Source organism: Tiliqua scincoides, chromosome 3, assembly GCF_035046505.1.
Source record: "Tiliqua scincoides isolate rTilSci1 chromosome 3, rTilSci1.hap2, whole genome shotgun sequence".
Lineage (NCBI taxonomy): Eukaryota > Metazoa > Chordata > Lepidosauria > Squamata > Scincidae > Tiliqua > Tiliqua scincoides.
Window position 1 is genome coordinate 36006510 of NC_089823.1, and position 25232 is coordinate 36031741.

At 41.9% G+C, this 25232-nt stretch overlaps 1 protein-coding gene across 1 annotated transcript in view; it reads left to right on the plus strand.

Moving 5' to 3' along the window:
• The first annotated feature begins 2403 nt into the window (after window positions 1-2403).
• The window catches only part of TBC1D23 (TBC1 domain family member 23), a 40141-nt gene continuing 17312 nt past the window's right edge, over window positions 2404-25232 (plus strand). The window contains exons 1-11 of the mRNA XM_066620271.1: window positions 2404-2499; window positions 10291-10402; window positions 11556-11661; window positions 12817-13018; window positions 13651-13774; window positions 17170-17294; window positions 17385-17431; window positions 20110-20213; window positions 23020-23142; window positions 24019-24111; window positions 25020-25190. Coding sequence (XP_066476368.1) covers window positions 2459-2499; window positions 10291-10402; window positions 11556-11661; window positions 12817-13018; window positions 13651-13774; window positions 17170-17294; window positions 17385-17431; window positions 20110-20213; window positions 23020-23142; window positions 24019-24111; window positions 25020-25190 — 1248 coding nt within the window. The 5' untranslated portion in view covers window positions 2404-2458. The remainder of the gene's footprint in view (window positions 2500-10290; window positions 10403-11555; window positions 11662-12816; window positions 13019-13650; window positions 13775-17169; window positions 17295-17384; window positions 17432-20109; window positions 20214-23019; window positions 23143-24018; window positions 24112-25019; window positions 25191-25232) is intronic.

A 25232-nucleotide genomic window follows, 5' to 3' on the forward strand; every position in this document is an offset into this window, starting at 1 on the left:
CCTAGGGTCTTAATTTTCCTATCTTGCCGGGCTGACTGCCTGCGTGGGATGCTGGGGGCACTACCATGGGTGTGCAGCGGTAGCTGCTGCCACAAGCCATATACGCCATGCCAAGGAATGCATGCAGGACACTCCCTAATTCAGTGTCAAATCTGGGAGGAGGCTGGCTTGCTATATTAGCTTTTTGGCTTGTTGATCCGCTAACCACGAAGGAGTGTATAGGAGCTCAGGAACACAGCTGCAGGACTACTGCTGCTGCAGAAGTAAATTTTGGTTCACACATGATACTTTCCATTCTAGTGTGAGCCCAAATACCATGATGCTAATCTTCTGCTATGATTTTCTATATTTAAAAGATTTTAGAAGGAAAAGTGTGTTTCGTTTTCTGTATTACAGTATCTAGCTGTCAATACCATGTGGGCAAGTAGACCTAGGCAGCACGCTGGAAAGCATGGTAGACCTGAGCTCCAAAGACTATTCTGGCTATTACCACCCTCCCCCTGCTCTGTTTCACCCACTTTCCCTTTGGAAAGAGGCCTAAAAGAAACTTTGTATCCCCTGATGAAATTCCTCTCAGAGGCCCTGCTAAACACTCTCCACTAGCAGTGAAAGGATAATTAGCAAGTGAGGGCCCAATCCTATCCAACTTTTCAGCAGCCCCAAGGTAAGGGAACAAATGTTCCCATACCTTGAGTAGGCCTCTGTGTGTGCCTCCTCATTACAGGATGCAGGTCATGCCCCACTGGCATGGCTGCACCAGCAATGGAAAATTGGAGAGGATTGGACCCTGAATTGTCTAGGAATGTTTGGTCCTGTGTAAGGGTCACTTTCTGCCCGGAGACTTGACATTTCTCGATTAAGGGCCCAATCGTAACCAACCTTCGAGCGCTGATGCACCCACAAGGCATTGGGGGGGGGTAGCCCCGGGGTGGGCGGGCAGGGAGTGGGAGGCAGGGCTGGAATCTGGCTGTTATGCAGGATCCTAGCCCCAATACCCGAGAGCATCCTGGGGCGGCTTCAAGCCGCTCTGCTCTCCTTTGACTTGTACCACCTCAGGAGGTGGCGCAGGTCCAAGGAGACCCATAGGGGCTGCAGTGGTTTACCCTAAGAGTTTCCCCTAACTTCAGCTGAGCCACTCTGCAGCTCCATCTTGCGCTGGATACAGCACAAGTATCCTAGCTTGCATGTTCCAGCACAAGATAGGATTACGCAGCTAAACTATTGTGTGATGGGACTATTGACCAAGAAAACTCTGTTAAATCATTTTGTTATTGCGTTTTCAAGGGAGGGTATAAAAACCAGCTGGGAAGCTGCTTTCATAATCGAAAGTGCTGCAAAAAATAACAATGGGGTTATGGGCAGTCAAAAACTATATCTTACAATTATATATATTTTTAAATTTCTAGCCAGAATCAAGTAATTATTGGTTGGGTTGGCAGCTGCAAAGGAAGAAAGATTAGTCCTAGACATACTATTTATTTTTCTTGCCCTCTCTCCATCACAAGGACCACTGGCAATCCTGGTAGTGACCCCTCTAACCTGAAACTGCTGCTTCTAAATGCCAGTAAATAAATAAATAATAAGTAAATAAGAAGAAGGGCACAGTGGTTGAAAATGGCTGATGTAAAGGTATGTGAAACTAGCACATATATAAAGAGCTATGATTATGTAAGTTATATAAACTTCTCTTACTTAATAGCTCTTTATACATATGCCTCTTTATACATTTACATATATAGCTCTTTATAGGCTCTTTATACATTTACATATACATATAATGAGTTTCTGCCAGCACTGTCACCCAATTAAATGCTTTTTCAAAGCGTAGCAGTGTCAAATCCCCATCCTATGCATGTCTACTCAGAAGTAAACCCATTAGAGTGAATGGGGCTTACTCCTAGGAAAGTGTGGACAGGACTGCAGCCGCAGAGCCCCAACCTGTGCATGTCTACTCAGAAGTCAGTCCCATTATAGTTAGTGGGGCTTGCAGTATGTTTCCATTTGACTGTTTACATCAGTGCCTGCCTACTCCCAGAGTCCAGCACCGGCAATGGGGCATAGAAAGTCAGCATGAGAAACCAAAGCGCGAGCCCTTTGCTGTAAGCAAGAGTCATTGGAAGGCATAGAAATAGAACACGAGGAGCACGCAGTGTGCACGTCCACTTCCGGTGTCCAATGGAAAGCCCTGGTTCTCTGGGGTATTAGTGGTGAAATGCGCATTCCACCTTGAACTACAGCTACGGAGACAAGGAGGTCCACGGGAAATGTAGTCCGGAAGTGCTCCTAGGCACTGTTTTTCTGCCTCTATGGTGCCAGGCGCTGCTATTGACGTAAGACAGCGTGATGGGGGAGGGGGCCCCATAGCGGCTTCCGCGCTTTACGGCAGGCGTCGCGACGTGGAGCAGTACTGGAAACAAGGCGGCGTTTTGCGGCAAGCTGGTGGGGCACGTCAACAGCGATGGCGGAAGGGGAGGAAGCGCCGCTGCCCGGCAGCAGCTGGTGAGTTGGACGAGCCCTCGCTAGGGAGGCCGCCCCAGGGGCCCCCGGTCGCCCCACCCCGCCCCCCGTCGCCTCCCTCGAGCCCCGGCGGCTGCAGTAGGCCGGCTGCTCCGAGAGCCCTGCCCGGGGGGCCGCAGAGCTGCCCTCACTGTCCGTGTGTCTGAGGGGGGCAGCTGCCGGCCTCCCTGTGCGCCTCAGAAAGAGAGAGACAGAGAGAGTTGCGCGCGTCCTCTTGTCAGCGCGTGTGCGCGCAGCCCTGCTCCCAGATGGGGGCAAGGGAGGGGAACAGGTGTCAGTTGTTCCCAATAAAGCCTAGAAGAAACCCCCCCAGTGGTCCTTTGTAAGAGCTGCAGTCTGTTGAAAGGGATCAGTTCTTCCACAACGCCACAGAGCCCTGAATCCATCACTAGAGGTGTTTCCAGCGAGTAAGATAGGCTTATGGCCCAAGCCTTACAGAAAGCAGTGGGCTTCCTTTGGAGCGGGTTGCCTAAACCCCGGCCCAGGGGCTACTTGCAGCCCTTGAGGCCTCTCAATGTGGCCCTCAGGGAGCCCCCAGTTTCCAATGTGCCTGTAGCCCTCCAGAGATTTGTGGGAGTCCATGCTGGCCCGAGCCAACTGCTCTCAGCGTGAGGGCGACTGTTTGACCTCTCGCTCGTGAGCTGTGGGATGAGGGCACCCTCCGCTGCTTGTTGTTTCACGTCTGATGCGGTAGCGGCAGCAAAGGAAAGGCCGGCCTTGCTTTGTGCAAGGCCTTTTATAGGCCTTGAGCTATTGCAAGACCTTCATTCGTTCATATAAGTTCATCTTTAATATATTCATTTATGTAAACTTATGCAAATTTATCCAAATTTTAAATGTGAATTATTTTCTTCCCCAGCCCCCAATGCAGTGTCAGAGAGATGATGTGGCCCTCCTGCCAAAAACTTTGGTCACCCATGCTTTAGAGTAATGTACATAACATTGTGTTCAAACCTCCCTGTCCATATGTGTGAAAGCTATAAGGGACTTCTTAGCAAGAGGCAGCATATCTGGTCACTAGAAGAGTGAGGGGAAAGCAACAGGAAATTTTCAGCTTTGCAGGTGTATCTTGGCTGGCTGCTACTGGAGCAGAACACTGAGGTTAGAAAGGATCTAGCCCTGATCCAGCTAGTCACTTATTTACTTTAGGATTGGACATGCATGTTAGTGGTTTTGTGGCATTACCATTTTATTTGTTGTTTAAACCTTACTTGGCCATCTTTATCAGGCCATCTTTGCCTGATTCCCACGCAATTTCAGGCAAACTCATCTCTGATTAATTTCATTAGATGATCTTTGAGGCTTTAAGTCACTTGTTTCTAGAAAACTGCAGTGATGCTAATATGGGGCTTATTTCTGAAGTCTCACTGTGATCCTGTTCATGTTTATATGAAAGTAAGCATGCATAGTATTGCATTAATTAGACTCAGTGTCTTGGAAGTGGAGTGTGATATGCAGGCAAAATAATGAAAACTCATTGTGTGTATTGCAGGGAGCCAAAGGGCACTGTGATGTTGGAAGTGTATGGTTGTTAATACCAGGAAGATCAAACTCCAATTCATATTCTATTTCTGGAACATCCTCATAAATTTTCTCTATTTTAATTAGGCATAGCACTTAATTTTAAACTGTAGTCACGAAATCATTTGCAGTCAGTTCTAGAGCTGTATACCTAAATTTCTGTAACACTTTTTACATGTGAAGTGCGTTCAGAAATGAGTGAACAATTCCAGTGTTTTTCTGAATGCTTCGCAATCATTGTATACTTCATTGCTGGTGAAGGTATATGCATCAATTCTTATTAAGATCTGTATCATTCTCAGTGATTGAGAAACTGGGAAATAGTCAACAGAAGAGACTGAAAGCTCTCATGAATAGCTGGAAAAAACCTGCAACAAGAAATTTGAATTACCTCTCATTTTCTGGCATGTTTGCCTGTTAATGCCCGTATCACAAGATACGTAGGTGCAGAGTACTGCCAAAAATTTGAGACATATTCAGATCCTTAGGCTTTTAATCTGCAGTTATGACCTTTTGGAGGTATTGTATATTAGTTCCTGGCACATATTAGTTGGACTATATAGCTTCTGCATAAAGTGTTGCATTCCAAATGTAGTCATGACTAACAAAATTTAGGTGCAGCTCATAGGCACCAATGTACCTAAATGAATGAGGCATTTGAAAAACAAGAATATTTATTATCTAGATCAGAATCCATGTTGCTTTTTCTACTGTTGCAGAATGTCTACAGCAGTGGTTCTCACACATTTAGCACTGGGACCCACTTTTTAGAAAGATAATCTGTCAGGACCCACCAGAAGTGATGTCATGACCAGAAGTGACATCATCAAGCAGGAAAATTTTTAACTGTAATCTTACCCACACTTACCCAGGCTGCAGTCTTACCCACACTTACCCAGGAATAAGTCCCATTTACTTTCATTGTTAAAAGAATATACATAGTAACTTGTTAAAAGTACAAGTCTGTAACATTTCCCCAAATGCAGTCACATACCATGGTAGCATCAAGTCTGATATATTAAAAATAAAATATTGAAATGAATGGGGACCCACCTGAAATTGACTTGCAACCCAGTTAGTGGGTCCCGACCCACAGTTTGAGAAATATTGCTCTACAGCAATGTGTTTAGGGAAATGTTTTGATCAATTTCTGAGGGTCTTGGAGATAAAGGGATCATTTTAAAAACAGGGTACCAGAAAAGATTACCAAGAAGAATAGATCATTTTCATATTTTTGAGGGACTGCTTAAGTTTCCTTGTAGTTAAAGTCTGTGACAAAATACTAGAATCTTTCAGATTCAGAGAATTGTGACATGAGCAGCATCATGGTTGTAAGAACCAGGATCAGATTTTTAGGAACCTACCTTAAACAGCGCTGGAATTTTTGTGTGTGATTTTTTTTTTATATAGTGCCTAAGCTTTAGCAAGAGGTTTTAGGAACTTGATGCCTGGGATGTTTCCATCTCTATTGTTTTCCATGTGGGCTTGATCTAATTGTTTTGTGTAAAGTAATAAGTAAGTCTTTGAAAATCACACCAGTGTTCTGCATTTTCCCTTAATGTAGCCAGTCATGCAGGGAGCTCTGTTTAGATAATAGCCTTCTTGCTTCATCTCATCTACCAGGGTTTTGCAGGACATTTGTAGCACAACTAATTAGGATACATCTTTTCCCTCAAAATAAATGAGCAAAAAGGAAAGCAAGTATATTTCATATACTAATATATTAGTATATTTCATCTCTTCCCCTTCTTCCTAAGCATCACATGCAGTGTTCTTTGGATAGTCCCAATAAATTAATGGAAGTATGCCAAATTGTAAACTGATGTAAAGATTGAAACAGTGAGAAACGGGAGTTATTTTTTTCAGTTTAAAGTTGGATGGATAAGATGCAGGAATAGGGGGGGATATCTGTTTGGTTCAGTACACTTTTCTTGTAATTTACTTTTCTTTGACTGCTTTAGTGAAATGAAAATTGAACTATATATAGATTTAAGATAAAAAGTGGTGAAAAGTAGCTCCCCCCAACAATCATAACACATAAACACAACAGACTCTTTTTTGTTCCAGAGTCTGACTAGAAAAGCCTGAAAATAAAAATATGAAATTTGTCTCATGATTCATAACAATGACCAGCAGTGATCAAGACAAACTAGACATGAAATGTAATGGAGGGTTGTGGAAGTCCCTCTTTCATGTGCTTGAATCAGCTTCCCATTAGGAAAGCAAAAATTTGCAGTGGCCGCCAGCAATGAAAATATGATAGAATGGGGTGGGGAGTGAGAGCTCTGCACTAACAGTCTCTCTCAGGATGAGCTAGAGAACATTTCCAGTGACAGCCAAGAGCAGAGGAGTCCAACTTGTTTCATACAGTGATCTGAATAGCATTCATGGTGGCTACTGTGGCTCCCAGCACCTCAGCAGAAGTGGCACTGCCAAAAGGGTGCTGCCGCTGAAAGGGCAGTGCTGGGAGCATAATTAAAATTATATTGTAAATATATAAATGCATTCCATGCATCAAGATTTTTTTAGGCCCTACTCAGTTTTTTCACATTTGCCAGGTAACTTCTAATAATAGGCGTGCCTTGCTTCAAGGTTTCCCTAATACAGCACTCTTCAATTATATTCATGTTTATTGTATTTGGCACTTGCTTTGCTCTTAAGGAGCTTTTCAGCAGTGATGTGCACATCTGCTGACTCCAGGCTGAATTGTCCAAGTCAAACTGCACCATTTTGTTACCCACTCTCAGTCTGTTTACAGCATTTGTGCATTTATCAATAGTCTAAATATGTTTTTAGGTTTTTATGTGCACTTGCAAGTGAAAAAAAGACTGTGATTTGCTTTAGGGCAATATTCGCTTTATGGCGGTGGTCTGGAACCTAACCCTCTATTAGTGAGGTATGCCTGTAATGCAGTACTGTACAAGGAATGCAGTATGTCCACTAACTATGGTTGGCATGTTATTTGAACACCATCTAATACTGTGCAGAATAGCTGCCGACCTCTGCTTTGCAATGCCTTTGTAATGGAGGATGCATAACTTGGTCACTGGGCTATTAGCCTCTTGCATAGGGTGTTAGAAGAGGGAATACATAGGAAGATGCATTCTCAGGATGGGAGCAGTATTTTTTTTAATGTGACTCTTTGTTGCAAACTTAGGGGGGTTTGGGGTGCTCAGTTCTTGGTTCCTGTACTCTAAAGCCCTCAAGTCCCCCCTGTCTAGTAGTACTGCCACCACCCTGTTTGTGCCAGTGTCTCAGTCCAGGGACACTGAAACCCTCTAGGCTTAATTCTATCCCTTGCAGGCACTGAGCACTTTCTCCAATTAAAGCTTCAGTCCTCAAGTTACTGGACCTTAATGAGCACTTGGTAGCTTGCTGAACGGCTAGGCAGGATCCTGAACCTTTGTCCCCAACAGACAATGAAACAGCTTAGTAAAAGGTATTTTAGTTTATTAAGTACATAAGGTTACATAAAGTTACAGTAAGGCAGCAAATGCTAGAGGCATAAACATCTAGGAAACATATCAGCAATAAAATAATAAAGCTAGCTGGCTATCTCTATTAATCCCTATCTCTCACCTGAGTCAGCTTCTCTTGTAGATCTTTTAGCTCTAGGCTACCTGTGAGGCCAGGTGCCCATGGTGGACAGTTGGAGCTCACAAGCGTGCAGGAAGTTGCACCCAAAAACACTGTCCAAGAAGGAACCCGCACACCCCTTGGGGCACTCGTTATTATACTCCTTATGCTAATAGTGCTGAGGTGACTTCATACTTATTTAGACTGTCCAATCAGAAACTTTTGAGGACAGAACCTCATCGTTCTTTACCCCGCCCAGCTGGAGATCCATAGCTGCTTGATCATTCCGCTTGATCAGGCACCTCTCTGTCTACTAAGGTGTTAAACATTCCAATGGGTTGTAATTCTTGTTGTCTGTCCTTTCTGGCCAGCAAAGGAGAGACAACAATCTTTTTGTTTGTTTATTCACATTCCTTCAGCTAGGAACTGCTAGCCATTTCTCCGTTACTGACTTAGTTTGGTTTAGGCTTCACATGCTAACCTAGGCCTAACATGTACATATTCATGACACTCTTTAAGGAATATAGCACAGGCCCTGTGAAGCGTATACTGAGTTGTTCTCATCAAGTGAAAATAAATTTAAGTAGTGTCAGCATCGTAGCATTTGTGAGCAGCATACGAACATTACAGCAGACTAGGTGGGGATTAGTTTGCTAAGGTTCCAGTTGGCTGATTAATGAGTTGTTTCGATGTGACTGTTTATTACAGTGAAATTAGAAAACAAAGAGAGATGAATAAGATCTTCTTTTGGCTCAACCAGCAATGATAAATATATGTTTAGTTGAATGTGAAAGGAGGGAAAACTGTAGCCATTTTCTTTCAGCATGAGGACCAAGATAGCATGTTTGTATTGCTACACTGTTTATATCTCAACAATTTAAAATTAAGATGAATACTGCAGCTTTGCTGTCCAGTAATCTGCTAGCAACAATAGTATTTAGCAGATAATGCGTGGTGGGTTATTGTCTAACATTGTCTAGCATTGTGAGGAAAATGGCACTAAAATGGCTTAGAATAACAATATCTGATTTGGATGTTCCTTCTGAAGTCATGGTCAGCGTATGGATTCACTGACTTAACCATGAAATCCATAAGCTTGACTGTGGGTGCAGCTGTAGAGGCCCATTTCTGACATTATTACTGAAGCAGGTCATGAAAACACAAACTGCACTTCAAAAGGCTGCTGAAACAACCACCAAACTAACCAGTGCCAAACCAGCTTGCTGGGGACCCTGGGTCAAAATCCTGCACTGGGTCCCCTTTGGCATCCCCAGTCCCTGATGGTGTACTGGACACTGCCACTGGTACTGATGATTCAGGAGTTGGTCCAGTCGGGTGGGCCATTTATTATGGCTGCACCTCTGGCCATTGTTCAACCTAGGAAACCCTTGATACTTCCCCTGAATTTGCCACTTGGTAATAAAAGATCATATTCAGTTTTTCATGAATGTATGAGCTAGATACTTTACACTTCACATATGCATGTCAGATGGCAGTCTTTGAGAATCTATGCCTTCCATTATTAAGAACGTGCAGTAAGAGATGGTGTTGTACCAAGCTTGTCACTTCAGCTATTATAGCACCTTCATGATGATCTGTCTAATATTGACAGGACATGTTATGGGCCATAATATACAGCTCCCTGTGCAGGTGTCCTATGCATAGATGTGGAATAATAAATGATCATCAAGAAATAGATATATTAAAATATATGGTACTTAATGTTTGTTTCTTTAAACTCAGGTAAACATTATACTACAGTTTTTTCAGTTTTATTAATGGTTTAGAATTATTTTATCAGCATCATTATTTCCCCAATACTTTTTATTTAAAGCATTTTGTTTTTGCTCTCTCTCTCTCTTTCTGTCTGTGCAGGCTTTTCCATTCTGTCCTGATTCTTTTTCAAGGTTATTATAAAATTGTAGATTTAGTTTAAACCCTATGAAATGAGGGCTTGTGAAGATCAAAATCTTTATGAAAATCAGGGTAGTGTTTACCTTGCAATGCTGTTTGGTAAGGTTTGTATCAGTAGTATTAAGCCATTAAAATGCACTGGGCCCTCAGTATCTGTGAGGGATCTGTTCCAGGTTCCCCCATGGTTACCAAATTCCGCAGATAGTGAAGTCTGCTGGGGGGCCTGTTGACAAATCAAAAATACCTTTCAGAAGCCTTGGGAGGCCACACACTACCTCCTCGCGCCTCAGAAGGCCTCCCAGATGCAATAGACAGGCACTTCCAGTCATGTCCAGGAGATCCTCCAAGGCCATCCAGCATGGGCCCAGGATCCACACTGAGTCAAATCTGTGGAAGTCAGGCCCATGGATAAGGAGGGCCCATTGTAAAGTTTATCCTGTACCAGACTGACAGTACAATTCATTAAAATATTATCAAAAGCATAGTATTTGTCAGAGTGAAAAAACCAATGTCCCTGACATTATTGCTTTTACTATGAGTTGAAGCATTTTGGAGGAAGGGAGTATTTTTAAAAGATCACTTTCAAACATTTTCATTCCAAGAATTTATAAGTGGAATGGCATTGGCAAGACATCTTTACTTCAGAATAGACTAAGCCTAATAAGGTACTCTTCTGTTTACATGCAAGCTATGATGAACTTAAGAGATGAAAACATTGCTGTTTTAAAACTGACTTAGTCTCACCTAAGATAACTATTACAGGGAAAATGACCTTGCAGAAGCTCTCGAAGAAGGTGGTTGTGATCTTGAAACAGTCCGAAATATAATCCAAGGGCGAGTTCTGCCTGCTGACCTAAGAGCCAAGGTCTGGAAGGTAAAGATGACATCTTTTATTCAAAAGTGATTGCATATATCGGAGATTTATGTCTGTTTGGAAAGAGTGAAGAGCTACCTCTAAGGATGTTCTGTGCTTCCTAAAAGTGTCAGTTCTTTGGCTTCATTTCGAGTTCTTTGCCTTCTGGTTATTTTAAATTACATTTTAACAATCCAAAATGTCTAACAATCCTTGCAGTTGCAACCTGTTTGAAGTATCTAAATGTCATGGCGTAAATGCTAAATGAACTTACCTTCAGTAGGCATCCTTTTTGGCCAATTTCAATGGTCCGCACAAATACTAGGCTAGCCCATAGACCATTTTTGAAGAGAAAAGGTTACTTGAGGGGGAGATTGGGAATGGGGAATAAACAGGGAGTGCTTATCCCTTTCCCTGTTTGCTGTTCCTTTGCTCTAAATCCCCCCCGCGCCCGGAACATTTCTTTCTATGGGAGTTCCAAACATGTATTTGCAAGGGCAAATGTGTTTGGACTTCTGCAGGGGACAGCAAATGACTGGGAGGATTGTTTCAGAATAGGGAAATGTGGGCGAGAAAAGGGTTAAGCACCCTCTTCCCCCATCTCTTCTCCACTCCCATTACTACTTCTTGAAGTGCCCTTTTTACTTTCAGAAGGATGTCAGGCTACTGTTTTGTCATATTCATTAAACTTGAGATTTGTTTCTTCCTCAGAGGCATGTGGAGAGCCAGTTTATTTAATGCATTCAGTGAATTCAGCAAGACTAAATGTGAATACAGTGGGTCCTCTTTGCCGCACGTTTGGAACCCACAGATTTGATCCAACGTGGGTTCCAAACTCTCATCTGGAGGGCCCATAGAGGTCCTCCATGCACCCCCTCCAGCAGATTTCAGTATCCAGGAACAGATATCCCGCTGATACCAAGTTTCAACCTGCAAATGAATAAAGCCAGTCTGGTTAGAAGGGATTACTTTGTATTAAACACAAATGGCATGGGCGTTTATTATTGTTCAAGAATACTGAGAATTATATCATTATAAGAAGCTGATTTTCGCAGCTCCCATTCTTTGAATTATAAATACTTTTTCTTTGATTGCATAGTTATAGAATGCACTCAGATTTTAACAGTTGTCCCATTGAAGAGTTCTGAAGATTTTTTCTTTTGTCTGTTTTTAGATCGCATTGAATGTAGTAGGAAAAGGTGACAGCCTGGCATCCTGGGATGGTTGTTTAGATCTGCCAGAACAGACACTAATTCATAAAGACTGTCAAGAACTTGTTGGTAAGTTAAAAGTAACAGACTGCTAGGCTGAAAGACTTTCATAAGCTGCCTTCTTTGTGTAACAATTATCCTATAATGAGTTGTCCACACCTGCTGTAAGGCTGTTGAGCTAAATATAACTTGGGACTTTTTGATTATGCATATCTGAATAAAGTCTAACTCAGATGGTTTAGTAGAGGAGACACTTTTTCCTGTGTTTTCTCTGGACACTTTACTGACATGGCCTGACAGGCTATCACGTTTATGAATATATGTTTTACTTACTGACAATATTTATTATTTTTTTCACATTTCTGTACCACCTTTCCTCCTAGGGGCTCAGGCTGGTATATATAGTTACTCCCCTCCTTTTATCCTCCCAACAACCCTGTGAGGTAGGTTTGGCTGATAGAGTGGCCCAGGGTCATGAAGGAAGCTTGATGGCTAAGTGGGGATTTGAACAGGATCTTCCAGGTCTAAGTTCACCTCCTGAAACACTACACCGTCCATGCTCTCAGTAGCTTTTTATAGAGCTCAACGGTAGTTTCCTTTCCTTATAGATGAATAGAAGAGTTCTCTTATCGTTTTCATGCCCAGAGAACATCCAAGCATGAAGGTGCATGGAACAGGGTAATTTGCCTTTAATTTTGTGCTACGGACTTAGGCCAGCCTTGCAATTTCCACTTACCAACTCATCTAGGAAAATTGCAAGCACTACCAAAGGAGGTGCTGAGTAGCAAACTGCAACGGCAGCAGGAAAAATGCGCTATTCTTTCAGTCTCCATTGAGATCTGTCATATCTTCCATGACACTGGCCAGATCATAAACTTCTTTATGTGATCTGGAGCTTTTCAGCTCCTCTAACCCTTTCCAGACCTTTGAGAAGTGCCTCCTTAACCCATTTTGGAGCACCAGAGCTACATTAGATGCAGCCAGAATGGCTCAATGGAGCAAGAAAAGTCGACAGAGTGTGCTTGTGTGCAGGATGAGAACTGGTATATCCAAGATGCTCTTGGGGTCCTGTTTTGTGTTGGCACAGCTTGAAGGCTGATGTGTTTGTGATGTATGTTTTCTCTCTCACTTTCTCAGTTTCTGGTTGTGATCCTAGAAAGTAATACTCATGAAATAAGTAATAAACATCACATTTCCAAAAGACTTATATTTATCTGTTTTCAGATCAACTGATAGTGCCAGAGAAGAAGTCAGCATTACTTCTGGATATTGAATCTGTGATTACTTTTTACTGTAAATCTCGAAATGTTAAATACAATTCTAGCCTTTGTTGGACATATCTACTAAAGCCATTGGTGCATCTTCAACTTCCACGAAGTGACCTGTACAACTGCTTCTATGCTATTATGAATAAGTATATTCCCAGGTAACAAAAGAGAAAGTTCTTCATTTTCATTGTATTTATTATAAATATAATTTCTTCCACTGTGCCCAGCCCTGGTACTGATGCCAAGGTGGTGGAGACCCTGGGCAAATCCACAGCACCCCTTTTTGAAACTGAACGCTGCCTCTCGTACTGAGGGCTTGAGGATTGGTCTGGCCAGGTGAGCTTGAGCCCTCAACCTGTGCCCCCCCCCAAGCCTCCTCCTGATACCATTATCCTTCTCAACTCCCTTCCAGGCTGCTCTGGTTAATTTTGAAGAATGAGATCATTTTTCTGTGATTTTTTTTTAATGTATCAACAGTTGGAAACCTATTGCTTTATATTTTCACATGTGTAAGGCTTCCTTTATACACAACACCAGTTAGCTTCAGTTTTCTTTTCTGTTATTTGCTAGTTCATTTTGTGTATTTCATGTTTTTTTCTTTCAGTGTAAAGTGAAAATAAAGCATTAAAATATACAACTGTGTTAAAGAACACTGCAAAATTCCCTTAATTTTTTTTAATCACAAGCATCCTATAGATATCTTAAATGTTCTATATATTTATTTTAAAGATTGCATACATTTGCCTTTGCAGCTGTTTTCATGAATTCTCTCTTGCTACTGTACTTTTAGGGACTGTTTCCAGAAAGGAAGACCTTTTCATCTCTTTCGCCTACTCCTCCAGTATCATGAACCTGAGCTCTGCTCCTTTCTTGACACCAAAAAGATCACACCAGACTCGTATGCGCTCAACTGGGTAATAAAGTGAAAGTAGGGAAATATAATGAAAAATAAACTTCCATAGTAATTTTTAAAGTTTCAGCTATTGAATAATAAAGCTTAAACAAAAAACATGGTGTATCGCATTATCCGCGGGGGCTATATTCCAGGACCCCCTATGGATAATGAAACCAGTGGATAATGAAATCTGTGGGTCACAGGGCTCTCTAATTCTGCAGAGTTGATGGGAACTGTGCTCCTGTCTCCTCCAAAGAATGTTCTGAGGGTTCCCTGGCCCTCAGGTTGCCCTCTAAGGCTTTCAGGAGGCCTCAGAAGGTCACTTCTGGTTTTCAAGGAAAATCAGAAGTGTCATTTTCAGCCCTTACAAGACCTTCCAAGGGTCTAAAGCAGTGGTACTCAAACTTTTCCAACCAGTGGCTCCCTTTACCCCTGTGGCTGTTGGCCATGACTCCTCATCATGTTCCTGAGGGCTGGAAGTGACATTATTAAACAGGAAGTGGCCAGAAATATTAACTATATTAAATATATTATAATATTATATTTATTATAATATAATATTAAATATTTCATATATATTAACTATATTAATATTAATTACATTAATCATATCATTAATTAAATGCAGATCTTAAAAATATATTATTAATACACAGCAATATACATGCTTTATAAGTGATCAGCTGCTGATCACTGTTGGAGACATCCTGGAGTAGGTAGATTTTGTCTGGTCCAGACGGACTCATTTTTTTAAACTTTGTAAGCATACCAATAGAATTGTTTTATCAAATGAACTTTGTGAACAACCAGTCTGACCAGCATTACACACACACACACCCCTGTGGACCCCAATCCAACCAGTCATTTCTCCCATTCTCCTTGGATAGGATTGAACCCTTTATTAATTTAATGAAATTAAATTTTTCCAGCAGCTGGTGGGGAAAACAAAAATAGACCATGAAAATATATCAGAGCTGATAAGGGTTTGGTTAGGAAGCTGATTTGTCTCCTATACTAGGAGATGCACAGCTCAAGCTTATGCATGTCTACTCAGAAGTAAGTCCCATTAGAGTCAATGGAGCCTACTCCTAGGAAAGTGTGGATAGGATTGGACTGGCAATCACTTTGGACTGCCAGTCCAATTGCCAGGATTGGACTGGCAATTGGAATGGCTGATAAGTATTTCCTTCAAATAGCAAGATTCATCACTTTAAAAATACAGCTTTCCTCTTCAGTCAAACAACAAGATTAATAAATCACTTTTAAAACAGTACCCTTTTTCTGCTCCTGGCCAAGTAAAGTGTTTGCTTGTCTCTCCCCTCCCCCCTTTGCCAACTGCATGGAAACAACTTTAAGACCCTTGGGAAGTGTTTTGTTTGGGGAGTGGGAGGAAAGCAGTACGGTTTGGAGATTGAAAGGGGGGCATGGAAGAGGGAGGGGATTGAAAAGAGAGATTTCACTTTGATGAGAAGCGATCCCAGGCTGGGAACTAGGAACCAACCAGAAAAGGATCAAGGAGGGTTTCTTTCTGACAGCCAGCAAGGGCTGCAAAATGAGCATTCTTGGTACTTGCCAGATGGGGATTGGAGACTAAGAGCTTTTGAAACAACATGCAGCAAACACAGAAGGCGGCAGCCTCGGAGGGAGAAGAGGGCAGGGCGTTTCTTCTGCTTTCAACTCCAGTTTCTTCTGCTTTAAAAAAAAAGTGCAGACAACAGGCAGAGGACTGGTTTGTATTCTGCCCAAGGGTGTGACTGTATCACTGCAAGAGGACATCCGGCACCTCCCCTTTGAGTTCCTGGCGCCTCCCTAAAGAGCCACGCCTCACAGTTTGAATAACACTGGTCTAAAGTATCACTTTTGGCTTTCCTTGAAAACCCAAAATGACCTTCTAAAGCCTCTTGAAGGCTTTATAAGGCATTCTGAGGGCTGATGGACCAATCCTGCAGGTTCGAGACCTGTGGATGAACCCATTTTCTTTCAGTGTTACACAAAGAAGCCTTTTGTTCCAATAAGTTACTTTTTGTTCCAATAAATCACTTCTTTTAGAAATCACTTTGTTCCAATAAATCACTTATTTTGGAATTGTATAGTTTTGGCTGCAGTCCTATGCACACTTTCCTGAGAGTAAGTCCCATTGAATCCAGTAAGATTTACTTTTGAGTAGGTATGCATAGAATTGTACTATTAAACTATATACTGTGCATTCCTTTTGTGTATATGATAGCTCTGACTAGCTATAAGTTGTTCTATCTAGCAAACATTTGTACTCAGGAGTAACTTTGTTGATTTCTCCTGTTGGATCTTCTACAGAATTGGATGTTAAGGTTTAATGTACCCTGTAGAAATAAATGTCTGTCATCTTGATTTTTTTTCTCCTTTAAAGTATAAGCTGTTAGTGTTCGGCTTTTGATAACAGCGCAATCCTAAACACATTTATACATATGTAACCAATATTTAGAGCTATGGTTTCTCCTCAACTAAAACATATATTGTTATAGTTTCTCAAAATAAGAAGTGTTAGACCAATGGTCTTATATTCACAATGTGCTTTGTATCAAAAAAATGCGTGTCATGCTTACAACTTATTTCCCAGGATTTGGGGCTGATTCAAATTATGATTATAACCATGACTTTGATAATCAATTGTGAATAGTGGACCCTTCTGTTGGGCTCATACAATTTCCCCCCTCTCCTTTCTCACTCTCGGCATGCCAAAGGAGGAGCTAGCAAGCTTCCACTTTTTCTTTTGATGAAATTATAGTTCCTTGTTAAAGCCATATTTGAGGAACTGAAGTTTGTGCTGCCTGTGATTTATTAACAATACTGGATCTCAATGCATACTTTGATTCTGAATTATTTTAACAAACCATAATCTTCCACAGTTCCCCAAGTTTGGGCCTACTGGGGAACTGTGGTTAGTTTGAAAGCAATCTCCTTTACTTGGTGCATGAAAGAAGAAGAAAAGGGAGAGAAAAGTGTGGAACTTCAACAGGAGGACAGGTTCATTCATGAGTGTATGAACTGAGCCCTGATTTTATTGCTGTTTTGGCAGTCAGAAATGTATTGAGAGAAGAACTCTTAATGGTTCTTCAGTGAAAGCCATAATGTTTAAAGCCAGATTAGAACTACTTTGAGTTTTCAGGATAAGTATAGAATTGCTCTTTAATACAAGGCATGTACTTGAAGTTTAAAGATATGCTGCATGATTCTGTGCACGTTTATTCTGTTGTAAATCTCACCACATGGGAGTTAACTCAAATGGGAGTGCCACTAAAATCACAGTGATATACACTGTGGAGATAGTGTAAGTGTAAGATACTGGGGATAGTATATTGATAATTTCCTTTTAAGGAGCTTATCCACATAATTATGCCTGTTTTTTGTGTTTTTTTTATTCCCACAACTTTCCAGCTGGGAAGCTTATTTTCCTACTACTGTTCATCTGAACTCACGGAGACAATATGGGATGGATACCTACAACTAGCAGATCCATTCTTCATTTATTTTCTAATGCTTATCATCCTAGTAAATTCAAAGTGAGTATTGAGAGAGAGAGAGAGAACAATACATAAGTTGATTGCCTGATCTTGGTATGTTTACTGTATATCTCTTTTACTTCTTTTTAGAGAAGTGATCTTACCACAAGAGTCAGATAGCAAAGAAGATGTCATAAGTAAGTCTCACTATTGTAATGCTGCTGGGGGAAAAATCCTTCCTATTGATATTTGGAGTTAACATTTGCTCTTACAGATTCTTTTTTGGTCCCTGCCTTATTGCCTGGAGTCCCTCAAATTTTGGTGGTGCTAAGAACATAAGAACAGCCCTGCTGGATCAGGCCATAGGCCCATCTAATCCAGCTTCCTGTATCTCACAGTGACCAGCCAGATGCCTCAGGGAGCACACAAGACAACAAGAGACCTGCATCCTGGTGCCATTTTTCAGTGCTGTTTTTCCCCATCTTTGCATTTACCTTCCTGTCATCTTCTGTTCTTTCAGTTTCTGAATTCTGTGTGTTCCCTGCCTACAGTTGTGTTTCTTCTGCTTCTTTGTCACCTCTGTCTTGTATACACACTATGCACTTGAAAACATTCTTCACATTTTCACATCCAAAATCTTCATCCACCTACCTTTTGCTTCACTTTGTGGTCTTGTGTTGTCATGCACAGATTTTTGTTTCTGTCCTTTATCAGCAGTGCTCGAACTTGTGACCACTGTGCATTGGAATGTGGTCCCTGTCCAGACTGCATCCGAGCATTCTGCCCGGGCACCATGTGAAGTTGTCCTCGTTCGGAGGACAGAGACGCTCTGGGCAGTCACATCTGCTGTCCAGTGTCCCAGGAGGCTGCACAACAGGACATCTGGGCAGATGTGACTGCCCAGAGCATCCCTGTTTTCTGAGCAGGGAGGACTTTGTGCGGTGCCTGGGCAGAACCGAAAGGTCCACTCACCAGGTGGACGAGTCTGCCTCAACCCCAGATGCAGCCCATGGGCTGGGATTCGAGCAGCCATGCTTTATATGAACTAGACTGCATTTCTTATTGATTTTTCTATCGATTTGTATGATATTGATTTTTCAGAATGCGACTTTTCAGAATGTTACGAAAATGTGTTGAACTTGCCTTATATTGCCTAAGAGGTTGTGGACAGCATACTGTGTGCTCGGCCTAGGTCAGTGCTGAATGAAATTTGCTTTGCATTCAGAACATCCAGGTTTAAGTGTAGGCAACACCAGAAGTTGTATTTGTGAATATGCACCTCTTTGAAGAGGGGCAAATCGCTGTGCAGGTGATAAAAGTGTGGGGGCAAAAATAATGGTTTAATCATAAAGGCAGGGTGAGGTACTTTATACATGAGCAAAACTGGTCTACCTTTACATTTCACTTCTCTCCCCACTGCTGCTACCTCTGTCTAGTCTCTTTGCCACAACTTTTATTCAAGTGAACTTCCTATTGACCCAATTCCCTTTTTTAATGTTGCTGGGAAGGGCAGTTGCTCAGCAGTATAGAGCCTGCTTTGCTTGCAGAAGGTCCCATGTTCAATCCCTGGAACCTTCAATTAGGGCAGAGAAATATTCCTGCCTAGAGATCTGCTGCCAGTCTGGGTTGACAATACTGACCTAGATGGACTTGGTATAAGTGATCTGACTTGGTATAAGGCAGCTTCCTATTTTTGCAGATATCTGAAAGATTAGTTTCTGAAATTGTCGGGGGCCCCTCCCAGATGCCCTGACCCCTGACTTACCCTGGAGCAGGCACCCCATGCCCAGGGTGGGGAGGCTTCCCTGCCCTTGAAGGGGGCAAAGCAGGTTGGCTCACCCCAACCAGCCAGAGGGGACTGGCAGGGTAAACAAGGAACATTGCAGGAAACAAGCCAGGAACAGGAAAGGCCTTTTCTGCCCCACCCGGAGGAAGGGGAGGGGCCAAAGGGGGTGGGCTTGCTCCATAAAACAGGGAGGCCAGGGATGAGAGGCAGTCAGTGTGAAGCAGGGAGCTGTGAGGTAAACAGCTCCTAGGCCAGGTTTGGTAGCTCTGCTAGGGAGGAGGACAAGGGTGCTGGAACCTCTCCCCCCCTTTAGCCTATCTGAGGTCTCCCTGGGGGTGGAACAAGCCTGCTCCAGGCCCCTCTAGGCCAGGGACCCTACAGAAATATTTATGCTGCAGTGTAATAGATATGCACAATTGTGTATTTCTCTGAGATTTAAGAACAAATGGAAAGCAACTATGTGTGAGGGTAGTGGACAAGCAAAGCCTCTTCTGACAGGGTGGGTGTAGAAATGTATGCCAGCAAATTCTGAGGGTAAGACACTGAGAATTCATGGATTAGTACAAGTCTTCAGGGCTGGGATGCTAAGTGCTGCAGTTTCAGACTTGGGTGAGCAAATAGTATCTAGTTCTAGCTTCATTTCTATGTATTTTTGCTAGCTCTTCCTTATATACTGTTGTAACCAAAGACAGCATCATAACTATAGATTGCTCTTTTAAATGCACATGTGGAGAGTGTTGGTTTTTCTGGAAATGAGGTGCATGGCCCTGGAAACCAGGCAGAGGTACATTCCTTGAGTGGAATTTGCTCAGTTTCTGGGGTTTCCCCTTTTCACTGCAACCACCGCACAAAGTCCTATGCCTTTGCTGAGGGTCCCTTGACCCTTAGGAGTGGCTGTTGGGAAGTGCAGGAAGTTGCTGTGGGGAGGAGAGGGAAATAGAAGATAGCTTGTGTTCTTGCGTGAATGGTCTGCTGAATGACATCTACTATACTTTATATATAAGTAAGGACTGTTTGTTGTGTGATTTTGTTTAAATGTCAACAACCCTAATGTCTACAACCCTAACATCTACACATTACATGTTTCAGAATTTCTAGAAACATCTCCTGCCAATTTGGAATTAGAAGATATAGAAGACCTTTTCTCCTTGGCACAATATTATTGTAGCAAAACTCCAGCTTCGTTCAGAAAGGTAATAGTCAAGCAGGAATCTTATCAGGAGGTACAAAGTTTCTTTTGGGCCCCTTCCCAAAGAAGGAGGGGGTGAAACAGAGTGGGGGTGGCAATGGGGGTGAACAGAATGGGGGCCAAACAGGCAGGTGGAAAGTGGCAAAAGCCAGAATTTGGAGCCCAGGTCTACCAGTCTTCCCAATGCAGAGCTCAGGTCTACCTGCCTACCTGGCATTTGTCACTAGATACAGTAATGCAGAAAACCAAACGCACTCCTAAGTCTCACTGAAATCTTTCAAATATAGAAAATCATTTAAGCAGATTAGTGTTTAGACTCGCGCTAGAATGGAAAGTGTCCTGTTTGCCCCAAAACATACTTCTGCAGCAGCTGCAGTCCTGCAGCTGTGTCCCTGAGCTCCTCTACACTCCTTCAGGGTGAGAGGATCCACTGTAGGAGGCCTGCCTCCTCTCAGATGTGACACTGTTAAGGAATGTTCCTAGGCCTGGTGTGTATTGCTTGTGGCAATAGTCGCTGCCATGTGCCCATGGTAATGCCCCCAGCATCCCGTGGGGAAAGTGAGTCTGGGTGTGATTGGAAAATGTAAGATCCCAGGAAATTTCCGGGCCCTCTCCTTTGCCTGCTAGGCCCCCTTTCTGACTCTGGGCCCTGTAGTCAAAAATATACAAATTACCCCCTTTACCCCCCTCTCCTAGGCCCTGTAGTCAAGTGCATAAACAATTCTCCATTGGTTTCTCCATGTATAAGAGTTGCTTCCAAATCAACAAACATTGGCACCTTTGCTTTTCACCATTACCTCTCTATTTCACTCTTTGGGAGCATAGGACAGCACTTCAGTTTCTGAAGCCAACTCTTTGCCACATGCCTGAAATATATAACATGAAATGAGCATTGAAATGGGAAAGGCAAGGATTTTTATGAAGTTTTCTACCATACACTGAGAGAAATCAAGTAAGAAATGTTTTTATGACCCAAATAATGATAGGAACCTCACAGAAAGTTAAGAAAGCAATCCTGCAGGTGCCTGGGTACAGTGGCAACGGTGCGCTAGAGTGAGCAAATTATAATTCTCTGTGACAGCGTATCTGTTCTTGCCTCTTCAAAAACAGGAAGTTGGATGCCTAGTGAGGTGGATGAGATTACAGAATATGCTGGGTAGGCCTTCTCCCCTCTCATGTGCCATGGTAGGGCCTGCCTCTAAGTAGTAAATGAAGGGGGGAACAAGGAGGAGGAAATGTGCTGGCCTAGCATATTCTTTCTTCTCCACCTCCCATTGCTTGCATGCACAGTCTTGGGAACTCTCCAGGTTGAATGCTCCTATCCTCCATTGGCATATAAGGGTTGCATTTTTTTACAGAACAAGCTGTGTGCAAGTAAGGAAAAGAAAATCAGTCCAGATTTTGTGCTCTTTTTCATAAACATGTAAATATTGCCATACTAAGTGTTCACTCACTGAGTCGCTACAGTAACTTCAAACCTTAGAGCTCACACATTGTCGCACTTACATAGAAAGTTCCTAGCAGCAATTTTGATATGAGTACGTAGCATTCAATCAATTGTGTCAAATTTGGCTTTGACTGTCGCATAGAGTTCTTCATCTAGCCTGTCCTTTTTATAGAAGCAGTTGTTTTCTTTTTGCTTCTGTGGCTGTGCAGTATTTTAGTTTATGTAAGTTTTATTCGTTCCAAAACAACATTGGGCTCCAGAGTGCTTCATTTACTCCCATACAGCAAGAACACAATGCAATTGAAAATTCCCACTTGCCATGCACCCTCAGAAAACAAACTACTTTGTAGAGACTTAGGAAACCAAATGTCAAGTGACATGTCATATACTCACATTTCATTCTATATTTTATTCTTGTTTCTCACTGATGGTATTATTTTAGCTATATTTGATTGTAGTGTTGTTCTAAACCAGCCTGGTAATAAATCAGCCGAGGGGAGGGGGGCGTGGACGGAGGGCACAACTGAGGGCACAATCCTAACCAGGTCTACTCAGAAGTAAGTCCTATTTTGTTTAATGGGGTTTACTCTCAGGAAAGTGTGGTTAAGATTGCAATCTGAATCTTTGAAATGGCAGCATGTTAATTTTATATTGTGATAGACTTTTAAGCCCCTGAGCCTGTTTTCAGATACCACATTATTGATCTTGGAGAGTTAGGGGGCAATCCTAACCCCTTATGTCAGTGCTTTCCAGCACTGACATAAGGGCAATGCAGCCCCAAGGTAAGGGAACAAACATTCCCTTTCTTTGAGGAGGTCTCCGTGAGTGACACCCAACTGCAGGATGTAGCACATGTCCCATTGGCATCGCTATGCCAGTGTTGGAAAGCACTGACATAAGGGGTTACGATTGCACCCTTGGATACATAATGTTTCATTTTATTACAATTTTTAAATTTTGTGTGACTGGCGATTTGACTGAATTTCACCTGCTCAGCCCATTTCCTTGCCAGGAGCCCAATAAAGAAATACGGTCTCTATCATAGGCTAAGTGTATTCCAGCTGCTCAGCCACTCTCCTTTGCCTGAGAGGCCTTGCGTGGGAGTTGTTACCTAGATCCGCTGTTGGGTGGTATGGATTCTGAACTTTGCAGGGAATTAGAAGTCTGAGTTGATGGGGGCATTGGGGTGGACCTGGAAGTATTCTATGAAAGTCTTAATTGTTCCATAAAATGTTAGGTGCCCCAATGACCCCTTGTGGGCAGAAGGGTGGGGTAAAAATGTCTTACATTTATGCTGGTAGAGTTGTTATTTTGCACATTCTTAAAATGGATTGTCACAACTGTTCTTTTCTTTTTGTCCCAGGACAACCACAGTCTATTTGGGAGCAGCTTGTTGGGTCTCAAAGATGATGATTCAGATTTAAGCCAAGCCCTGTGTTTAGCTGTTTCTGTTTCAGAGATTCTTCAAGCAAACCAGCAAGAAGGGGTCAGTATCTGAATGTTTGCTTCATCCCCAAAATGAGGCTAAATGAAGAAAATCACCTATGCGCTTCTAAGTAGGATAAGCACAGGCAACATTATTTGCTGTTCTACCTATCTGTTGCCCTCCAGTGGGCCAGGATTCTGCAGTGCTCTCCTGCATTCCTTTATTTTAAAAAAGTGTTCTATGTTCTAACTTGAAATTAGTAAAATACCTTCACAGGATCAGTGCCTGCTAGCACATTAAAAAAGTTTTAAAAATTGTTCTTTTATTAACTGGCTTCACTTTTTCAGTGAACTCTTGGACCAACATTTATTCAGTTCTCTAATTTATTTGCATTTTGACTACTGTTGTTACATGTTAAAAAAAATATTGATGAAAATTTAACTGCTGTCTTCTCTGTGGTACATAATTTCATGCATGTCCATCTGAAGTTACATTAATGTAATTTAAGCTTTTATTTTTGATGGGACCTCCTGTCAAATGTAGACTTGTAGTAATTTATAGGAACTTCCTGGCCATACTTCGAAGTTCCATAAAAGGAGGTCTGGATACATAATTGGCTTTGAGTTTTGGTTTATTGGACACGCACACCCTTGCATGTAGCAGATTTTATAAATTCTTTTCTTGGGGGAAGGGGGTTCAGAAGCAGTTCATGAAATTCCATTAGGACCTACTGCTCAAAAAAGATCATCAAAATTCTTTTGGGTGTTCTCAAGTCCTTGGCCATGTTTAAAGTAGCGTTTTGGGTTCTGGTTTCTTTCTCTAGCGTTAAAGAAAATGAATTGGCAGAAAATGAACTAGCTCCAGTGGGAAAGATTGTCTTAATAGTTCTCAATGTAAAATGTTTAAACTGATATAAGTTAAATGATCTTATTTCAGGATGGAGTAAGATTCTTTGTGGTGGATTGTCGCCCTGCAGAACAGTACAATGCTGGGCATTTATCCACTGCTTTTCATTTAGACTCAGACTTGGTAAGTATGTCTTTTAGCTGATTAAATGCTTTCTGTTTCACTTCCCTAGATTGAAAAGAGGATGGGTGGGATCTAAGAATGTTCTTCGTTCCAAGGGTTCTTGATACACAAGTATTAATCATAAATGAACTATTTTGAGGAGGCAAGAATTTGAAGTATTTTAACATTTTCCTCTGTTTTACTTGAGTATTTTCTAAAATGTAGTATGTTGTAAATGGTAGGCATAAGAATATATAACTTTTACATACCTGCATTTTTGTTAGGGTGTAAGTCATTTAACATGCATTGGGACCCCATTTGGAAACTTTTCTGAAGTAACCATAATTCTGTTTCTAAGTGATATAAAGTTATCTTAAATAATACTGCTCTCATAGCCTAACACTTGTATTGAATGGAACACAATCAAATTCACAAAGTATGATTAGCACAAACAGCTGCAAGGGGAGATGCAAGCTCCCAGCACAGTTTCTGTGTGTCTGGATGAGGCTGACTTCACCCCTTACAGTCCACAGAACTATGATGATTGATAGCAATAGGGACAATTGGAATGATCTACCTACCCTTTAGGAAAGTAGGGAAGTCATGCATGTTACTCAAATAAGGAACTACATGCAAATATTGTAGAAGATATACGTAGATATACATTTTATAAAAGTGAAAATGTAGCCTGATTATTAGCTAAGCATAATCTTTGTCGAGAAAAATGGGATCAATGAAGTGACTATCGAACCATATTGAAACCAGCAGGCTATTTCTATTAAGCACACACTCTTTTTTCATTTTGCTTAATATTTAAATATATCTGCTTGGTTTTCAGTGATTATTGCTTAAAATCAGCTGTAATAGATTTTATTGTATGGTAACGGAGTAGACCTCCAAGTTGAATGCTCTTTTAACTTGTTCTATAGATGCTCCAGAACCCATCAGAATTTGCACAGTCTGTGAAATCTTTGTTAGAAGCACAGAAGCAGTCAATTGAATCTGGTTCCATAGCTGGAGGAGAGCATCTTTGCTTCATGGGAAGTGGCAGGGAAGAGGAGGACATGTATATGAACATGGTGCTAGCACACTTCTTACAGGTACATCTAAAATATTAGATTGTGTTGCACTTAGACATACAG